This window comes from Pleurodeles waltl, chromosome 6 (assembly GCF_031143425.1).
Source record: "Pleurodeles waltl isolate 20211129_DDA chromosome 6, aPleWal1.hap1.20221129, whole genome shotgun sequence".
Taxonomy (NCBI): domain Eukaryota; kingdom Metazoa; phylum Chordata; class Amphibia; order Caudata; family Salamandridae; genus Pleurodeles; species Pleurodeles waltl.
In genome coordinates this window covers 747,849,441-747,869,525 of record NC_090445.1, presented here as the reverse complement: position 1 = coordinate 747,869,525, position 20,085 = coordinate 747,849,441, and the positions used below count along the sequence as shown (strand labels likewise).

The following is a 20,085-nucleotide window of genomic DNA, read 5'->3' as shown; positions in this document are numbered from 1 at the left end:
AAAAGAAAAAAAAAAAAAATCCCTGGCATCTTCATGTTTTCTGCCACCCACCTCCCCCCCCCACGCTGCGCCCAGAGATAAAACTCACCTCCTTTTCTCTTGACGTGCTTGAAGCAAATGGCTTCCAGCACGTCTTTGCACCCTTTCATGTCATGGGGGGTCGGGGTGGACGGGGAAGCGATTCCCCTTCCAACCCTGACCTGGGGGGAGAGCTATCGCTTCCCCCGAGGGCCTGTACACGGATGTAATGGTTTCGTCTGTGAGGCCTGAGAGGCACCGCCATGGGCGTAACCATTACGTCCGTGGCATACAAGGGGTTGAAACCTGTATATTTTTGCCTTTTCAACTCAAGAGTTAGTCTTTTCAGTCACATTTTCAAATGTTAGGATGGTGTGTGTAGCTGGATTTGTGATGAAATTTTTATTTTCTGCCATTTTGAAACTCGCAAGTCAAAGTGATGGAAAATGGTGCTATATGTGATGCTCAAGGCAGAGGTGACTCACCAGCGGCAGTTATGGGTGCTGGATTTGAAGGCCATTTTGTTCCTGACTTGAAAGTTTCCTCAGACTTGTTAGTATCAGGCACTGTGAGGCAAACAAACAAACAAGGAAACCCTAACACTAAAATAAGTGTCTGCCATTGCTTACAAGGCAGGTGGTAGGGCCTAACCCCTGTTGAAGCAGCACCCAGGAAAGGTCCTGCGGCTGACTCTTCTACGCTGTGTACGCCTAAGGCTGTACACAGAGTGGGTTGGGTGGCCATAGGAGTTTGGTGCAGTCATCTCCCAAGAACAAACACATATTTGGCAATGGCACAGATTCAAACAAAAACAGTTACCTGAAGAACAGCATGGCTGTCAGCTGTGAGATATTTTATTTGTTGTGTGTTCCTAAATATATGAGTGGTGGATTTTAGTGGTTTTGCTCGTTTGGGCCTCAAACATAGAGAGAGAGATTAAGAGAGCGATTGAGTTCAGGATTTGACATAGGTTGACACACTGGGAGCCAGCAGTTTTCAAACCCTTGATGACTTAACCACACTTCTGTTATACAGTTCATACGAATTAAGTAGGACTGTTTATCGGGTCAACGTAAACTTTAGGATACAGGGACTCAGTCCACCTATACTATCAGGAAAAATTGACACAATTCCCAGATAGCTCACAGCCCTAAGCTTACCAGGGTACCGGATGGTTTCTGCAACTTTGAACATGACTACTCAGATTCCCTGGGAAATTGTGGAAACAGATCTACCCTTTGTTGTCACTTTGCATGCCCAAGCTGAGACACAAGAAAGATACGATAATGTATTTTCAAACATTTATTGCAATAATCATATTCTTGTATACAAAATAATGAGCTGTGATTATTAAGCAGATGAAACAAAGCATGGTAATCAGCATTATAAGAATGGTGAAGAAGATAATAAATAGGTCAACTATGATAATGTTACTGTGTTGGTGCTATCTGTTACTATCTACAGTATCAAGAGCATAGTGGGAGTACTCTCTGCCAGATCAATTGGGATAGTCTAACCCCGCTATACCTGGGTATGGTATACAGAAAAGCCAAGGAGATGGTCTGGTACAGTGCAGGCTATAACGTTTCTTGCGGGATGGAGGTCAGAGTTAGCAGGTCTGTATCCAGGTCATAGTGCACAGAGTTCCAGGATAATCCCAGTAAAAGTGCTCTTCTGCTGAATGTAGCACCAAAGCAATTTTTGTAATACTTTTTGTTCGTATCGCACTTTCAGAGGGGCAGAGCTGTTGTGCTTTGCTTGTGGCAATGGGACTGTCTCCAACGGACAATCGTGATACAAGGGCATTGCATTCTGTGTGCCCAGCCTTGGATGGAGTGTATACTCTGTATGACTGCAACCTTTACAAGGAATAGGCTGCATGTAGTGTGGCTTCTCAGTACATTACCACACGAGTGTAAAACCATGTTAAAGGTCACCATCAGAATAGATGCCAAGCTAAAATGTGTATTCTAAAATGGAAGCTCTATGCGGGTTTTGTCATGCTTCACCACACTTGCCACATCTTTATCGGTATGTGTTGCCATTGTATAAGTAGGGTCCAACCGAAATCTACTATGTGAGTATGAAAGAAAACACACTTGGAAAAACCCTGAACTTGCTGTGTGAGCACACCAGCACTTCGCCGTCTGAGTTTTTGGAGCATACAGCGCTACATTTGCTTTATTTGTCACACTTTTATACAATTTATTTTATGCTGCAAGCGGAGGCTAGAACATGTGATTAGACAGAAATACAAGAACAGGTGCCAACAAACAGGGGTCTAGCTCTTCTCATGGGAAGACCTTGAGAAGGATATGCAGTGGGGTATAGTAGAATTCTGACTTTATAATATCTGTGCTTTATCACCTGTCTATGCTAACTTCAAAATGAAGCTATGCTTGCGTAAACAGCGAGGCTAGATGTGCAGTGTTCCACACTGAAATGCAAAATAGTAATATGTTTAAAATGTTTTAATGTAAAATAACACAGATTTTGGTAGTATTTTAAGCAGGTTTAACAGCAATTTCACACATGCTTCAAAACTACCCCACCAACTTCCACTAAACTTTTTTTTTTTTTTTTTAAATATTCATTACTCTTCTCTAAAGCTTCCCATAGAACTATGGGACTCCACGAGTCTCCCTAGTCATGTAATACGTCTACGTTTGACAGAGGGATGCTCCTGTCTGACATAGTCCCTTATTCACATGCCACACACCTCCTGGGGATTAATGATTTTGCTCTCTAAATCTCAATTTGACCCAACCTACCGAAACGAGAGATGGATGCTAGATGGCCACTCACTCTGCTGTACGTGTACTGGGGAAAGGTTCCAATTGTGCTTCCACCATCTCTAACAAATAGTTTTCAGTCTCTGTAGAGAATATTTTATATAACTTGTAGGGATGGCAAATTGACTTAAACTCCTTTATGGGTTGGAAGCAGTCTTGCCCAGGTAAACACCCTACAAGGCTTCACAGGGTGGGATCTAATCAGCCTCTCTTAACTACAGTAAATTGTTTTTCCACTCTTGTTTGCTTTTCTTTTTCACCTGCCAAAACAGCTTTACTCTACATAAATCACATTTCTTTTGCTTTCTCCATTTGTGCATTACAGTCACACCAACGTCACATATATACACATCTATAGTCATTATATGCTGTTACTCTTTTTTTGCGGACGACTGGAGATATGCCTTTGAAGACCTTATCAGCCTAGTCTGCCTTATTCGTTTTTAGGTTTCACCTGCACGTGTCCGCTTGTGCGTTGTGCATGCAAACTCTTTTGTTTAAAAAAAAAAAAATGTAACAAAGGGTTTAGAAACCTCTCCTTACTTACTTCAACTTACCATTGGCTTGGTCCAACGTCACTCTAGTTTACGTGCTTCTGTTTGGCCAGCACATAGTCTGCTTTACTTCCTGCTGTCTTCTTTGCTGTCCATGCTGTCAGGTTGCCTCTGGGCCAAGTACTCCTTTCGGTCAATTGGACACTGGCCAGGGTTCTTCCTCTGGCTACGACGCTGATGGGACTTTCTTCTCTCTGCATGCCGTCTTCCTTCTTCACTGACGTCTTCTTTCTTCGCTGCTGTCGTCTTCGCCACATGCCGTCTTCTCTGTCTTCCTGCTTCGCTGCCGTCTTCTTTCTTCTTCGCCGCATGCCGTCTCTGTTCTTCGCTGCTGTTGAGGTGAACTGGTCATTCTACAGCATGATATGGTTAGCTTAAACTCTTAATCAGTCGAACAAGGAACTGCCCTGTTTACTAATTGAATAAAATATACCACCCTAATAAGTCTGCTGTTGAACATTGCTAGCCGTGTTCTGTCAGAGGGATGTTGGTGGATATTTGCAATATTCCTAGCCTAAGCTGTTTAGCACCAAACTAATGTTAACCATGCCTTATTGTATCTCCTTGAATGACACGATCATTGTAACCTAGGTTGTGATTCAATCATGAATGCTTCAGCTTTAAAGCATATGATCAGTCTAACTCTCCTCTGGCAGATGCAGTCTCTGTCCATTAGCAGGTGGCAGTTAGAGGGCCTGGGGCTCCAGCAAGTACCAGATGTAGGGACTGGCAAGTGGTGGGTGGAAGCTTTCATGCACTGGGGAGTAGCGGATGTGTGGTATTGATTCATTGCCGTTAGCACCGCGAATATAAAGTAAAACCAGAAGAAATGTGAAAGCAAAAGCATTGTGATTTGCCCATTACTGGTGCGTGACTCATGGCCATGCTACAATATATTCAAGACGAGGCAAAGACCCAACGAGTAGTGACGGTGGAGGTTATGAGCATTCCAGGACTGCTGACTGCGAGATTACTGATTTCGCCCGTATGCACCCTATCTGCCTATGAAGTAACTTTCCCTTGTTGTAAAATTGTGCTTTGCGTTCAGCACTGGCTGTAGAAATGTGCATGCAAGCTGTCACAGATAGCATCAAGGTGGGGCTGAATCAGCATTTCATTCTTCTAATCAGTAAATGAGTACCATTCAGGTGACTTACAACGCCCATTAGTCATGCAACAAGAGACTTTCCATTTCACAAACATTTATTGATATATATTTGAGGAGTGTCGTCTTTGCTCTATCCCACACGAGTGTTGGAGCAGTCAAACCCTGCATGTTGTATTACGACTGGTGAACTGTGCACATGTTGTAGTAACAGTTTGCCTTGTAGCAGGGATCTGACTTATGAGAGTGTTTTGCCGTGTAGGTGTAGAGCAGCAGTCTGCAGTTGAAAGCTGCTGGTTGTGTTGTATCCGAGTAGCAGCCCATCCACATGTAGTAAGCATGGCATTATGCCGAAGGCTGCTGACAGTGTACTGTTAGTCTGATGTACTGCACATACGTGGTAACCAGTCTGCAGCTGTACTTTTCGTTATGTGGGGTGGTGTACCATGCATATGTCGTGAACCCGGTCTGCAGTAGAACACCGCTGGACGCCTTGTTTAAGAGGTGTACATTGGACGTGTATAAATGGTGTACAGATGTAGTGTCAGATGACGTGCGGTGAAGAATCTACCCCTGGCGGTAGTGTTAGCATGCACTTGTTGTAAACCAGGTCTGCAGTAGAATGTTGCTGGTAATGTTGTCAGAGTGGTACAGTATGCAGTCGGCTGCTGAAGGTTGCTGCTTGTGTTGTATCAGGGTATTATTTCGGGTAGTGAAAAGTGTCTGCTGTATAACGTTGTTTTTTTGTGTTGTCACAGTGGCGTACCATGCATGTATAGTGTCTGCAGCTCAAGGCTGCTTGTAATAATGGAGTGGTGTGCCATACACACATCGTAAACAGTCTGTAGTTAAGGCTCCGAGTTCTGTCGGCCGATCAGTTAAACATTCCTGTGTAGAGCAAGCATTAGCAAAGTCATTAGGTTTCGCCTTTGTTTTTCCTTTTTATCTAACTAGATTACAAAATATTAAACCGTTAATACTTGTTCATGTTGTATATTAACCTCTTAGTAGCTGGGCCTTACGCCCCCTTGCCCCCCCCCCCCCCCCCAATCCAGTACTGAGCCCTTTTTTGGCTGTTTGGGGTAGCTCGCGCTTAGGCCTTCATAACTTTTTGTCCACATAAGCTATCCACACCAAATTTGCGGCCTTTTTTTCCAACATCCTAGGGATTCTAAAGGTACCCAGAGCTTGTGGGTTCCCCTGGAGGAGACCAAGAAATTAGCCAAAATACAGCTAAATTTTCATGGGAAAAAGGGGCTGCCAAAGAAGGCTTGTGTTTTTTTTCCCTGGAAATGGCACCAACAAAGTGTTAGCAGTGCTCAAATCACCAGCTTTCCAGCTTTCAGGAACAGGCAAACTTGAATCAGAAAAACACATGTTTTGGCATTTTACTGGGACATACTTCATTTTTACTATTTTTGGTGCTTTCAGCCTCCTTCCAGTTAGGGACAGGAATGGGTGTGAAACCAATACTGGATCCTGGAAAGCTAAGCATTTCTGAAAGGTAGATGAAATTCTGAATTCAGCAAGGGGTCATTTGTGTAGATCCTACAAGGTTTTCCTACAGAAAATAAGAGCTGAAATTAAAAAACTATTGAAATTGAGATGAAAAAAAGCCATTTTTCTCCACGTTTTACTCTGTAACTTTTTCCTGTAATGTCAGACTTTTTAAAGCAATATACCGTTACTTGTGCTGGACTCTTCATAGGGCTTGTAGGTTCATCAAGATCCCTAGGTACCCAGAGCCAATAAATGAGCTGCACCTTGCAATGGGTTTTCATTCTATACCGGGTATACAGCAATTCATTTGCTGAAATATAAAGAGTGAAAAATAGGTATCAAGAAAACCTTTGTAATTCCAAAATGGGCATAAGATAAGGTATTGAGAAGCAGTGGTTATTTGCACATCTCTGAATTCCGGGGTGCCCATACTAGCATGTGAATTACAGGTCATTTCTCAAAGAAACGTCTTTTTTTACACACTGTCTTACATTTGGAAGGAAAAAATTTAGAGAAAGACAAGGGGCAATAACACTTGTTGTGCTATTCTGTGTTCCCCCAAGTCTCCCTCACTTGCGTGGTACCTCACTTGCGTGGGTAGGCCTAATGCTCGCAACAGGAAAGGCAGCATGGACACATCACATTTTTACATTGAAATCTGACTTGTTTTTTGCAAAGTGCCTAGCTGTGGATTTTGGCCTCTAGCTCAGCTGGCACCTGGGGAAACCTACCAAACCTGGGCATTTTTAAAAACTAGACACCTAAGGGAATCCAGGATGGGCAGACTTGTGGGGCTCTCACCAGGTTCTGTTACCAGGAATCCTTTGCAAACCTCAAAATGTGGCCAAAAAAACACTTTTCCTTACATTTCGGTGACAGAAAGTTCTGGAATCTGAGAGGAGCCACAAATTTCCTTCCACCCAGCTTTCCCCCAAGTCTCCCGATAAAAATGGTACCTCAGTTGTGGGGGTAGGCTTAGCGCACTCGACAGGAAATGCCCCAAAACACAACGTGGACACATCACATTTTCACAAAGAAAACAGAGCTGTTTTTTTGCAAAGTGCCTAGCTGTGGACTTTGGCCTCTAGCTCAGCCGGCACTTAGGGAAACCTACCAAACCTGCGCATTTTTGAAAGCTAGACACCTAGGGAAATCCAGGATGGGGTGACTTGTGGGGCTCTGATCAGGTTCTGTTACCCAGAATCCTTTGCTAACCTCAATATTTGGAGAAAAAAAAAAAACACTTTTTCCTCACATTTCGGTGATAGAAAGTTCTGGAATCTGAGAGGAGCCACAGATTTCCTTCCACCCAGCATTCCCCCAAGTCTCCCGATAAAAATGGTACCTCACTTGTGTGGGTAGGCCTAGTGCCCGCGACAGGAATAGATCACACAACGGTCAATGTTGTTCCTTACGTGAGGCCACTGTTGACCCTGGGGTGATCCATTCCTGACGCAGGCACTAGGTATAGGCACTCAAGTGGGGTAGTGTTTTTATCAGGACAGGTGAGGAATCACTGGGTGGTAGGAATTTTGTGGATCGCAGCATATTCCTGTAGTTTGTGTGACAGAAATGCAAGAAAAATTGAGTTTTTATTCAACATTTCAGCTTTGCAGGGAATTCTGGGTAAGAAAAGTTTGGGGAATCTACACAAGTCACACCTCTCTGGACTCCCCCTAGTTTCCAGAAATGTTTGAGTTTAGTATGTTTCCCTATATGGCCGCCAAACCCAGGACCAAAAACACACATGCTTGCCTTACAAAACCAGTTTGTTTTGTGATAGATAATTTTGATGTCTCCACAATATAATTTGGGCAGTGAAATTTGGGGCTGAACTAAATTGGGTAGCTCCCAAGAGAGCACCCTCTCTGTGCTTGCCGCCGCATTCACCTGCTCTCTGGGTTGGCTAACTCCTCCAACTGAAAAATCACTCCCAGAGTCTGCACCATTGTCCTGTCCCTCAGATGCTGTCTCAGTATCTGCTGTCTCAGTCTCTGATCCTATGTCAGAGCTGTCCTCCATAACCCGAATGACGACGTCAGCAGCAGTCATTCATCAAGATGCCATCTCTGCTATTGGCTAAACTGTTGCTCTAAAACACTACCCTACGTAGACCGTCGTAAAATTGCTGGTGTGTGTGTGTGTGTGATAGGTGCAACAATAGAGGCCACCATACCTGCGCTTCTTCCCTCAATCAGCACGTTCTTTCAAGACACTCAAAAAACACTTTGTCACATACCATTTGTCACAGTTTTTAGCACCTCCTGCGCCCAGTCCAACAATCATTATTGGTGCTCCCACTCCCATGTCCTCCTCCTCGGATTCCCTTGTTTTCACCCAGCAAAAGTGCTCTTCATCTCTCCATAGCCACCCCCTACCCCGCACATACATTTCATTTGTATTACAGTGCAGGTAATGGCTGACTTTACTAATGTACTCAGCTATTAACATAAAATACAGATTTGCTCTTTGCAGTAGGCATATACACCTTCTGCGCTTCTTTATGGCACTAAAACTGCCACTAGACAAAAGTTTGATCATTTTGTAGCAGAGACATAATCACAATACTTATTTGACTTTTAGTATTGCTCCCTAAAAGCTACAGTTGAAATGCGTCAGTTGAAGTATGTGCATTGCTTTGAAGACATAAGCTGCAACTGCAAGACAACTGGTGGCATATATATATATCACTTTTAGATGTGGGTCTGGTTTTCCTGGGGACCGATCGCAGCCCCCCGGGAAACCACACATGCATTGACAAAAGTGATCTCTCTCTGTTTTCCAAGTGGGCCGACTCTCCCCCCCCCCCCCACCCCAAGTGAAATCCCTGGTGTCTAGTGGTGTTTCCTGGCCCTCAGTCGCAGAAACACGTTCAGGAAGGCCTCTTATGAAAGGGGAGAGTCGCCCCTTCCATATGAGGCCTTCCTGAACGTCGGGGAAGGCCGTTTGGGGCCGTTCTCCCCATCGGAGCAGGAAGCTTACGGCCGCTTCCTGCTCCGGTGGGGAAAACAACAATGTGACGTCAGCGCGCCTCGTGGTGCGCTGACATCACTGGGGGGCGGGGGGGAGACACGGAAGAGCTTCCGTGTCTCCCAGGGGTTTAAAAAAAAAAAAAAAGCCTCGGGTGCGTCGCACAACGTAAACCACTATCAACGGGTTATCACTTTTAAAACAAACATTTTTCTAATATTTATAATCCTGTTAGATAGTAAGATAGAATGCAAAAGAAAAAACAAAGGCAAAGCCTATTGACTTTGCCAATGCTTGTTTGTATTTCCAAAGAGTTTGTTACAAATGGTTACGTGTATACAAAATGGGATGGGAATCCTTCCCAATATGACAGAGGTGTCACTATACCACAGTTATCTTTCTTTATGCCATGTTGGAATATCCTTCTGTTGAAGCAATCTGCTAAGAGTTCCTTGGAGCATTGTCGAGTATCCCGGATTGCCCAGTCATCACACACCCCGTTTCAACCTCCTTCATATCTATAATAAATTCAGTGTAAATGGTTACACCAAAACCCTACCCCACCTTGGCATATTAATGGCCCAAAGAGACATATCCCAGTATTGGAGGGGTACCAGTGCCCCCTCACTGCTTGGGTCGATTTAGGGAATGAATAATCGTTTGTTTCTTAAACTACCTTATATGAGGCAAGTGGTTGCCCAGGCACGTGCAGTAAAATCTGGGATGATTAGTTACAGAGATCATTTTACTTGAACTAACACTCTAGTCTAACAGATGGTATCGCAGACCTCGAGTTTGTAGTTGAGAAGAGGTCACGCTTTCTTGAACGTCCCGAGCTGTGTGACTGTATCGCTTACCTATAACGATCTGCATATACATACCATACATACTCTCTCACTAATGATTAATAGTTCACTGGTACGTATTAAACAGGAATGTCAATAAATGCATTAAAAATGAAATCAGCACATTTCAAAGACTGCTGAGGTGTTTGACTAACGAGATATGTGGGGGTACATGCTCCTTCTGTAAATGGTGTTTTCTCGTTACTCTTAGATGATAAGGCTCCAGTGACCGACACGAACATCCCCTCCCATCTGGAACAGATGTTAGATATTCTGGTGCAGGAAGAAAATGAGCGGGAGTCGGGAGAGACGGGACCCTGCATGGAGTACTTACTGCATCACAAGATCCTCGAGACACTCTACACGCTCGGCAAAGCAGATGTAAGATGCGAGCTCCCAAGGAAGGCCAAATGTGTGCCGGGTTCTGTGTGCATGGGTCAGCGAGTGCACATCTGTGCCGCGGTTATTGTTTACGAGAAGCCTCATTTGTCTTAATGCACAATATTTTATGTCAAGGTAACCTAACCTTGGTGTCGGCCTCTGGCAATTGCTTCCCTGCGCTGGAACAAAGTCTCGTTCGCCTGGACAATGAGCCAGCTGGCTACAATTTACATCCAAACCAGAAGACGTCATGTTTATTATTGCAAACATAGCAGTCTGACGCTAAAAGCTATTTGAGTAGTTTCTACTTTTAATTTGAAAACAAAAATGTAAATCGTAATTAGAAACCTTGGTTGTATCAGAAACGCTCTCTTTGCCTGAAATATCGTCCATTGTAAAAAAAGAAGAAAAAAATGCATTTGGTTATTGTCTTGGATCTGTAATCTATCTCTTTGCAGGATTTTTTGTGTTCCAGAAACGGGTTTTGGGCACTTTGCCTGAGCACCAGTTACAGTACACAAAGACCCAATCATTTTTTTTTGTGCCGTAAGGAAATGATGCTGTGATTTAATCAGGTTTACGGGCAAGGCAGCATATATATATATACATATATATATATCTTGTGCTCAAACATTTCTTTATTGGTTGCTACCACTGACTCTTTCACTATTTCAGGGTGACATGTAAGTATTTCCACCATTTAGCATCTCAATATTAGAAATAAAAAGCGAGGTCCCTACATATTAATCCCTGTTCGAGATCGACAAGGTCCAGATTGCACGTAGACTGGATTCGGCAAGAATGCAAATTGCAATGCAACATGCGTACAAAGTTGCATCTGAAATTCACCAGTTGGAGAGGACCACTAAACGAAATATTAATTACGCATTTCGCGATTTGCAAACCGCCCTGTGATTGACTGCCCATGCAGTAACGGTGGCCTATAATGGACAACCGAATTTCGCCCTTGCATTCTTATTTCGCAATTTTTTTTTTTTTTTTTTTTTTCAAGCAGCCAATGTCCCTTAAAAGAACAAGCATTTGCAATGCAATACCTCTACCATTTGCGTGAGTTAGAGCCATTGGCATTGTTAATGCATAACTGGACTTTTCTTGCCACATAAATTGGTCAAGCCTGCCACATAATTTGATACTCTGCCACATAATTCCAGTGACTCTGGATATAACTAAAGAACTTCCATTTACTGCAGAGTCTTGCCCTGGTGACCTTGAACATTTCTTAGATTGTTTTTAGTAGCATTTTCTTGTAATTTATTTTTTAATGTGGGTGATGTGTGAGGAACTATCACTGATATTTTTCTGAGAAATGTCGTTTATTTCATGCAGCATCCATAAAAAAAGGTTATTTAAGACCAAAACAGGACCTCACTTGTGAGAAATGGGAGGGTGTCACAGAGGTTATTTGCAGTAATAGTAAAATTAGTGAACTGCTGCTGTGTAACAAGAATTGAAAACCCACACCACTATCTTTTAATATTAGATGTAAACACATTAAGAATTTGAAGCGGAGTGCCTGTGCATTGTCTGTGAACGGGCAAAGAGGGTGAGAAAGAGCTGGAACTGGATCATAAATTCAAATCTGTTACGAATGGGGCCCCCCAAAATGTGTTTAGCCCAGGGCCACCAAAATCCTTAAGATGCTCCAGGGGAGAACTGGGGCAAAAGTAAGATAAATGTGGTTGCACAAGTAGGGAAGTGGATTAGGCTGCAGTTGTCAGTACCTGGAGGAGCATATCTTAAGAAGATGGTTCTTCTTCTGAAAAGTGTTCACTAAAGAGTACACAACAGACATGGAGCATAATTGAGTAATAACGGCCGACATCTCCTTGCTGCTGTTACTAAGAAGAAGTTGGAATCAACAAGACAAGCGCTAATATGTGTAAACAGACTTTCATCCCACGCTTTCCGTGGCTGAAACATACTATTACATGGTAAGCAGGGTACACAAGAGGGGCTTAAGGGGCAGCGGAAAGAGAGAAAGAGGAATGCGGATTCGTAGGTGTAGTAAGTGGGACACAGCACAATAACTTCTGAAATTACCAAAAATGTTATAGTCTTTCCAAACAGAGCGAGGGCAAGACTGTGGATGCTTTTTTGCCTGTGTGTAAAAATTTGTGTTGAAATTCGTCCTATACCGCACCATACCCGACTGAAAGCACCTTTCTGTGCCACAAAGGATGACAGGGTATAAATTTTAAAGCAACTTCAAGTTTGCCAGTATGTTAATTCTTGGTGCTGGACGACTTATGGCCTAAAATGTTCTAAAATATCACTGCGGTTATTTTGCAGCTATATATATATAGCGCAAACTCGACCAGCAGGCTTTGAATCACTTTACAGGAGCACCAGTGATATTATACAAGTGCAGATTCGTTTTTTGGGGGGGGCACAGAGAGATTAAGTGAATTGCACAGAATCACAGGATGGTGAACCGACGCTGATACCCGAACCTTATCCCCCAGTTACAAAAGGAGCGTCTTTGGCACTACGCCACATTTGAGAAGTCTGTTTAAGGAGAGCGTTAATTACAGTGGGAACACTTTGGATAGATTGGACCAAAAAACACAAGATTAAGTAAAGCTTGTGAAACGTAATGAGAAGGAACATAATTATGTTAACTCTTTTACACTTATATGGTGGTTGATAAAAACCTGCAACATTTATTATTCTAATGTGCACCTGTCCCTAGGTGTCCCTTGGCACCTCTTTTGGCCACATTAGGTTCTGCACTTGAATCTTTAATTCCACACTTACTAATGACTTTCAGGCAATATGTTTAAAAATGGAGCACTGTGCCTGTTTTGTGAAAAGTTTACCTTGTGCTTTTAGGTTATGAGGGAGGGGAGCCAAGATTAATATGGTGGCTGAAAATAAAAATAAGTATGAAGTTGCGCTATTTGTAACTTCATATAGTGATGTAAAGCGCTCTTCAGATTGAGTTCGTGCTATATACGTAGTCATGTAAATCGCTCTTCCAATCGAGTTTGCGCTATGTGTAACTTCACGTCCTCATGTAAAGTGTTCAGACACCACAAAGAAACAGCGGCATGCCCAAACAAGGAAAAATCAACATGGCCATGCATGGCAAATCAGGGAGGCAAAAGAAAAAGCTATATAGATTGTGCAATAATCCTTGTAACCAGGTCAGTCTTCAAGGTGATAACAAAGCAGCCTCAAGGCGGGACAAACGTGAAGCATTTTACTGCCAAATCAAGGGAATTTTGAAAGGCAGTCCAAGAAACAAATGAAAGTAATGGGCGGGAGATGGACATGATTAAATCCCACAGATGTAGATTACAACATGTCAAGAGACCGCTTGCGCGCTGCCTAGGCTCAACCTAACAAGTGGTGCTTGAAAAGAAAAAAGAAAAAAGTGCATTGTTTGGAAAGAAAAAGGTTGGGGCTGCAGTGGTCCTCTGTTCCTCTGTCTCTTTAAATCCTCCCCTCAACCATGCCCTAGGGGCCACGCGAGTGTGTTCACAAAGGGGATGCAGTCCCTCAGGGACAGATTCCGCTTCGCATTTACAAGTTATATAACGCCCAGTTCAGTATATGTCTGATCAGGAGTTTGTGGCAGCAGTTGCGTACACAAACTATTGATAAACATAATTGTGATTTGCAATTATGAGGGGATGCACCATTTTTGCCCCTTCTTAATTGTGACTTGGGATGAGTTGCAGACCCCTTTTGCAACTTTGAAGGGATTTTCCGAAAAAACGCAACAGGGTTTTAGTACATTTGAAAACACTCATTTGCGATCACAAACCCGATGATTTTGTGAAATGAAGTGTTTGTGACCAAAAATGTGTTTTCATGCATTAAGCACCTAGAATCTAGTGAGATATGTTAACGGAAGCCCTTGAACACTCCCATAGTCTCTATAGGTGTCTTTACAAATTCGCCTCAATTTCAGCTGTACTAGTGTTTCTTCCTGTGGGATTGATAGCGTTGCAATTGATTGAGCAAGAGAGGAATTGAGTTTTGCCTTAGCCCATATTCTTCCTGTGGCATCTTATTTTCCTTGGTAGTGCTAGTAGAAAGCTGTCCCACTCGATAACATATTAAAGCGTGCATTTGGATGTGAACCGCCCAGTGCATTTTATCTTCATAAACAGTGCGTGGAATGACTTAAAAAGTCATCCCTATTACGTTCAGCAGATCTTTATTGCCCATTAAAGTGATTAGTGCATTCGACACTTCAGGAGTTCAATTAAAACACGGGAATACATTTACAAAGCCATTGGTATTGAAGGTAATAAGCTGTCCACAAAATGCCAAGCAAATAGGAAAAACTTTTCAAAGAACGAAAACTAAATTAATTTAAATTTTCAACGTGTATGTTTAGTGTTGAAACGTACTTAATGTTTGCAGTCTGCGTTTTACATCTATTGAATTACCTTATCTCGCCACATATGGTAATTTCTACGTTTCTTGTCATAGTCTTTTATTTAACTAATTATCGCATTCTGTGTTTGCTTCTTGCGACCCAATTAGAGAAACAAGGTTGATGATAATTTATAAAAGGAAAGCCGAGGACTGGATACATGTTGTGTGGTGATTAAAGCACGATCTAGCAACCACGAATGTGACTTGTTTAAAAGCTGAAGGGATGGAGTTGCTGAACGGCAGTGCTTTCAGTTCAACAACTCCATCCCTTCAGCTTTTAAATAAGTGATGACGCCTTCCAGCACCCATTTGAAGGGTGTTTTTTTTCAAGGCGAGGCCGAGGACTGAAAACGAGTCCACACTGTCCGGTTTAGCCATTTGTGAATACCCTGCCACTTTGTATTTTCAATTGAACTCGGTGCACCTCTGTGTATTTTTGAGGACGTGTGATCCTCTTGGTCTGTGCTTATGCGAGTGGCTGCATGTCAGTTGTTTGTTTGCACAAGTGCATGACTGTCTCTGTATTGATGCTTTTCGATCCATTTGCACTGGTGTATTTGTACTAGTTGTGTGTCCATATGGGCATGTAGATCTGGTGGTCCTTGGTATGTTTGGGGGCGTTTTTCTGAGCGTGCATGGCTATGTGTAGGTAGGTGTGTTCTTTCACAGAGGTGTGTTCTTGCATATGTCTATATCTGTACAAAAGCTAAGACCAATTCCTTCATCACTGCTTGTATAATGAAAGTACCAGACGTTTCCTCTGCCTTTCGAATTTTAGGAATATAGAAAGGCTTGTGTTCTTTTCTGGTTGTAGTTCTCTCCGTTTCTTTTGATAAACTGTGCCTAGAACTGAGACAGCCCAGTAGGTGCAGAATCCAAATGATTTAGTCTGTCACCAAGGGATATACTCACATTATCCGATAAGAGCAAAATAACCTGCAATGTTAAGTAGCCAGTCAGACAAGCTGGTGCTTAGAGAACCAGTCTCACATGCCAGTAATTATGGAGTAAGTCTGGGATATTGAGGGATAAGGATGTGTCAGGCAGGGTCTAGCTCATGGATTTTAACGGGTAGGGAGCCAGTTTGGGTTGCCTACAGGTAGCGCGAAAGATATGGATGTGGATTAATAAGGTGCTGATCTCAGATGCTGCCGGTTATGGAGATGGGTCTACGATGCTGCCAGGGTGTGGCAGCTGGTACTGAATGCTGTTAAGCAGGGAGTAGGTCTTTAGTTCTTCCGAGCAGGGAGCCAGTTTGTGGTGCTGCTTAGCACGGAGCTGTTCTGTGGTTACAGGAGCCAGTCTGGGACACTACCCAATACGGAGCTGGACTAGGATGCCACTGTGTAGGGAGCCAGTCAGGTTGTTACCAGTTAAAGGAACTGTTGATGGTACTAGCAGGTTGGGAGCAGGTCAGGGAGGTTACCAGGTACGGAGCCAGTCTGGGATCCCACCTGAGCGGGAGCTTGTTTGGCATGCCAATAGGTCGAGAGCCAGATGGGAACGCTGCTGGTGTAGGGAGCTGGTCCGGGATGCTGCTGAGTAGAGAGCTGGTGTGGGATGCCACCAGGTAGGGAGCTGGTCTGGGATGTTTCCAGATAGGTAGCCTGTCAGGTGTGCTCACCGTTAGCAAGTCAGTCTGGAAAACTGCTGTGTAGGAATCCAGTCTGAGATGCTGACATGTAGGGGAGCCCATCTGGAAAGCGGTCTGGGACACCACCAGATAGGGAGCCGTTCTGCTATGCTCCCGGCTCAGGAGCTGATCTGGTGTGCTGCCGGGTCATGAGTTACTCTGAGGTGCCGCATAGAGGTATCCAATCTATGGGGGGGGTATTAGAGAGCCTGTCTGGGGAAATGCTGTGTATGCAGCCACTCTGGGATGCTGACCTGAAGGTAACAGGATTCGGATGCTTACAGGTAGGCAGCTGTTATAGGACCCCCGTGGGAAGAAAACAGTTCTGGGAAGTTGCTGGTTAGGGAGCTGGTGCTGGGTAAAGATCTGGTCTGGGATGCCACTATGGAGAACTGTCTGGAATACTGACAGCTAAGAACTTAAATTACTGTTGATGAGCCAGTAGATTTCCTTTCATTTGGAATATGTAGGAAATCCCAACAGCAGGAAGTAAAACGGTGTACAAATAGCTAAGATTTGAGGACCACTGCCTAAATGACTATGGGCAAAGCCAGAACTTGACTAATGTTTTTAAGCTGTATATAGACTGGTTAATTTTTTTTTGCTGAACAAACTGTTTGACAAGAGTGATTACATTTGAAATTGGCTCACTGTGGTCTGTAGTGATAAGGCTGTGGATGAGGTTGTGAATTTAATCAGTGTGTGTAGTGATTGGGGAAGATAATTGTACTGGGAACTGCACAACTCCCAGGGAAGTGCTTTGATGTCTTTAACACGTTTAAATTGATGACTTTGTCGGCTTCAGCCAGTAGAGAGGAAACTTTCACATCTCAAGGCCTTTAAGCTATTTCAATTTTTCTTTGTGAGGATGATGTTGCAGGATGTATCATAAAGAACAGATTTGTGCTGCAGCCATATCACTGGAAAACGTAATGGGAAGATGTGGGGCTCCTGTTCGTCTCAAAAGAACACTTATTAAAAATTCCTGTTCATGGATGGAAGTTTCAGCAGCTATACAGTGTGATAGAAGTATCCTTCATTATTTTTTTGCAGTGTCCACCAGGAATGAAGCAGCAGATATTGGTCTTCTATACAAAACTCTTAGGACGGATCCGACAGCCGCTTCTTCCTCACATTAATGTACACCGACCTGTGCAGGTATACCAGTTTTTTTTAAATCTACTTTAATCTTGTCATATATGAAATAGTTATTGAAATATAAATGAGCATTCTTATCCGATTATCACACCTTTTGTTCCCTGCTAGTTTAATAGGAACATCTGATCCAGAACTGTGCTCAGATCTTTGACTAACAATTGATAAGTCAGGCTTTATTGTAATGTTACCTAGTTGCTCAACCTACATTATGAAGCACTTAGTTCTTCTTCTTCAGCAGTGCTTTTTGTTCCTCAAGTGCTTGATGCAAGGTATTTGGAGTCCTGGTCGGGTTGTTGACATGCTCAACAGATCCTCCCTGCATGGGCATAAAAAGATCACCAGTCCTTACTGTGCTACACATCTAAAGCAAGCATTCCTGTGTTTTCATTACTAGAAAGGCATAGAGGGAAGTCCATGCTCACCCTGCTGAGATTCTCAACTGTTGCCTAATCTACCACAGGCATAATTCCCTGAGAGCTATTTAACTTTTGTAAACTTTAGACTTGGATCTTTTCCCAGTGTACTGGAAGAACCAGTGGGCTCATCCCCCTTTAAGTGCTACCCCAACCTTTTGGTCATAAGCAATCTCGTGGAGGATTCGGCTCTGTAGCACAGCCTAAAAAGGTAACTCATTTTTCCTCTTGAATAGTCTTATCCATCAAACATTTTGCTGATATCTGTGTCCTGCTGCTAAACGTTGGACCATGAGATAACGTGACGGAATTGTGGGATTATGACTGTGCAGTCAGTTAAACAGCTCGTCTTTCCATCTATAAGGCACCACAGTGTAGATCTTATAGTAGTGACTTACTGTTTTTGCTAAAATGTGTGATGGCTGTAAGATGTATCATGCTCTTGTCGAGCTGTTGCAAGATTCTTTGTAATTGGTCATTGACCTCATCAGATAAGCAGGTCTTGGTACTGCGATAATGGTTACTGGGTGATGGTCTAAATGAACTTTCTGAATGAAATCTTTTACTAATTTAACTTCTCACCATAGTTACTAGGTACTATTCACTATCCTTTGTAGACCCAGTACAGGATTAAAGCCACATGCGCTGTATTCTGTACCAATCATAGCGTATCACCATGGGATCTTCAAAACCACTGGCTTGGGCTCATCACTTTGCAAATCCATTGTTTATTTAGCAATACACGTAAAAACATTTCTCATGTTTTACTGTCCAAGCAACAAATATAAATCTTGAAAATGACTAACCACTTAATATGTTCAGACCTTCAAAGAACACTCCCATTAACCTAGAAATGCTGCTAGTGACTTATTGTGATGGGGCAAATCACACCCTCCCTGTCGCAACTGTTTAATACATATTGGCATCTTGAGTGTTTATCGGCTAGCTCTTGTGTCTGGCCTTTTCCTTTTGAAAGTTGATCATGAAATATTGGGTGCCTGATCAGGAACACATAATCTGCCTTGAATTGGTGGGTCTTGTTTTTGACACCTGGCCAGATAGTTTAGTCTATGGCACCATTCAGTCTTTTTGTCAAAGACCATCTGTGGTTTACAAAAGAATCATGTTCTTTTCCTGTTATTGTCAATATGTATAACCATCGTTGAGCCATACAAGTGTCAGACATACAGTTAAGCAGATAATACACTATTGTCGGTTAACCTAGTTTGCTGTATCCTTAGATAAAATAATAGCTTTTGTCTTGATATGATAGCCATAAATGAGTGGATAACAAAACAAATGGGAACAAAATCACTTTATGGAAGGTAGTAGTCCTGTCCCAACCCACAGGTCTAGAATCTTTGTCCATGGCTGCTGGAAATGAGCCTGTGTACAAATCTGGCCACGATGAAGTAGAACTTGGTTATTCTTGATGGAAAGAATTCTTTCTAACATATCTTCAGCTTAACTGAGAAGCCCAAATTATGCTTACTTCAAAACCAAGCATTTGGTGCTTGTGCCTGCTATGAAGAGTTTTTCTTTGCCTATTTGTACCGGATAACTAACAGTTAATATGCAACCGGTAATTGCTCTAGACCTGTTGATGTGACTAATAACCCCCACCTCAATTCCTGCTTTTATCATCTACAAAGCACAAAGAAGGCAGCAGCCAATCAGTGAATTGGAATGGACTTCTCAGATTATACATTTACAACTTTGTGCATTCTGTATTGGATTACAGTGAGGCAGAGGAGTTTATATAAGATCCTATGCAAGGCTTAAAAAGCGTCAGACAGGTGACATTTGTCCTTATTCTGAGCTCCTCCCAAACGTTGACGGGCACAGATCATAGGATTTAGTGGATCTGTTTAAGGGGAATCAATTTTTTTTTTTTTTTTTTCTTTTTAAATACGTAGCTCCCAACAATCAAAGTTTTGTTCCCTTACACCTATATCTTTATCTCTGATCTCAGACTAGTTAGGAAAAGCCTGAAAAACTATTTTCCCTAAGTAAGTGGTTGTGTTGTTTTGTTTTTACAGCCACTAGAAAGAACAAGGAGGCTTTGGGTGATAGTATGCTTAACAAAGTCTGTAAATGTCAAAACATTAAACATGTGTGCACCACAAGAAGCGATCCTTCTGGTCCAAAATCACCAGACACAGAAAATGAGTTTTGATTGGGTAGGGCTGACAATGTCTTGGGGATACACATAAGAACTGTGGCAGTTTCACACTTTTAAAACTCAAGGAGCACAGTTTGATCTTCCAGGAATTGATCATGTCTCCTGCATGTGTCTGATTTGTTGAGAT

General features: G+C 42.7%; 1 protein-coding gene across 1 annotated transcript in view; it reads left to right on the top strand.

Annotated features, from left to right (window-relative positions):
* The window catches only part of FHIP2A (FHF complex subunit HOOK interacting protein 2A), a 256,893-nt gene that overhangs the window by 89,093 nt on the left and 147,715 nt on the right, over positions 1-20,085 (top strand). Inside the window, exons 3-4 of the mRNA XM_069239277.1 lie at positions 9,996-10,165; positions 17,259-17,363. Coding sequence (XP_069095378.1) covers positions 9,996-10,165; positions 17,259-17,363 — 275 coding nt within the window. The remainder of the gene's footprint in view (positions 1-9,995; positions 10,166-17,258; positions 17,364-20,085) is intronic.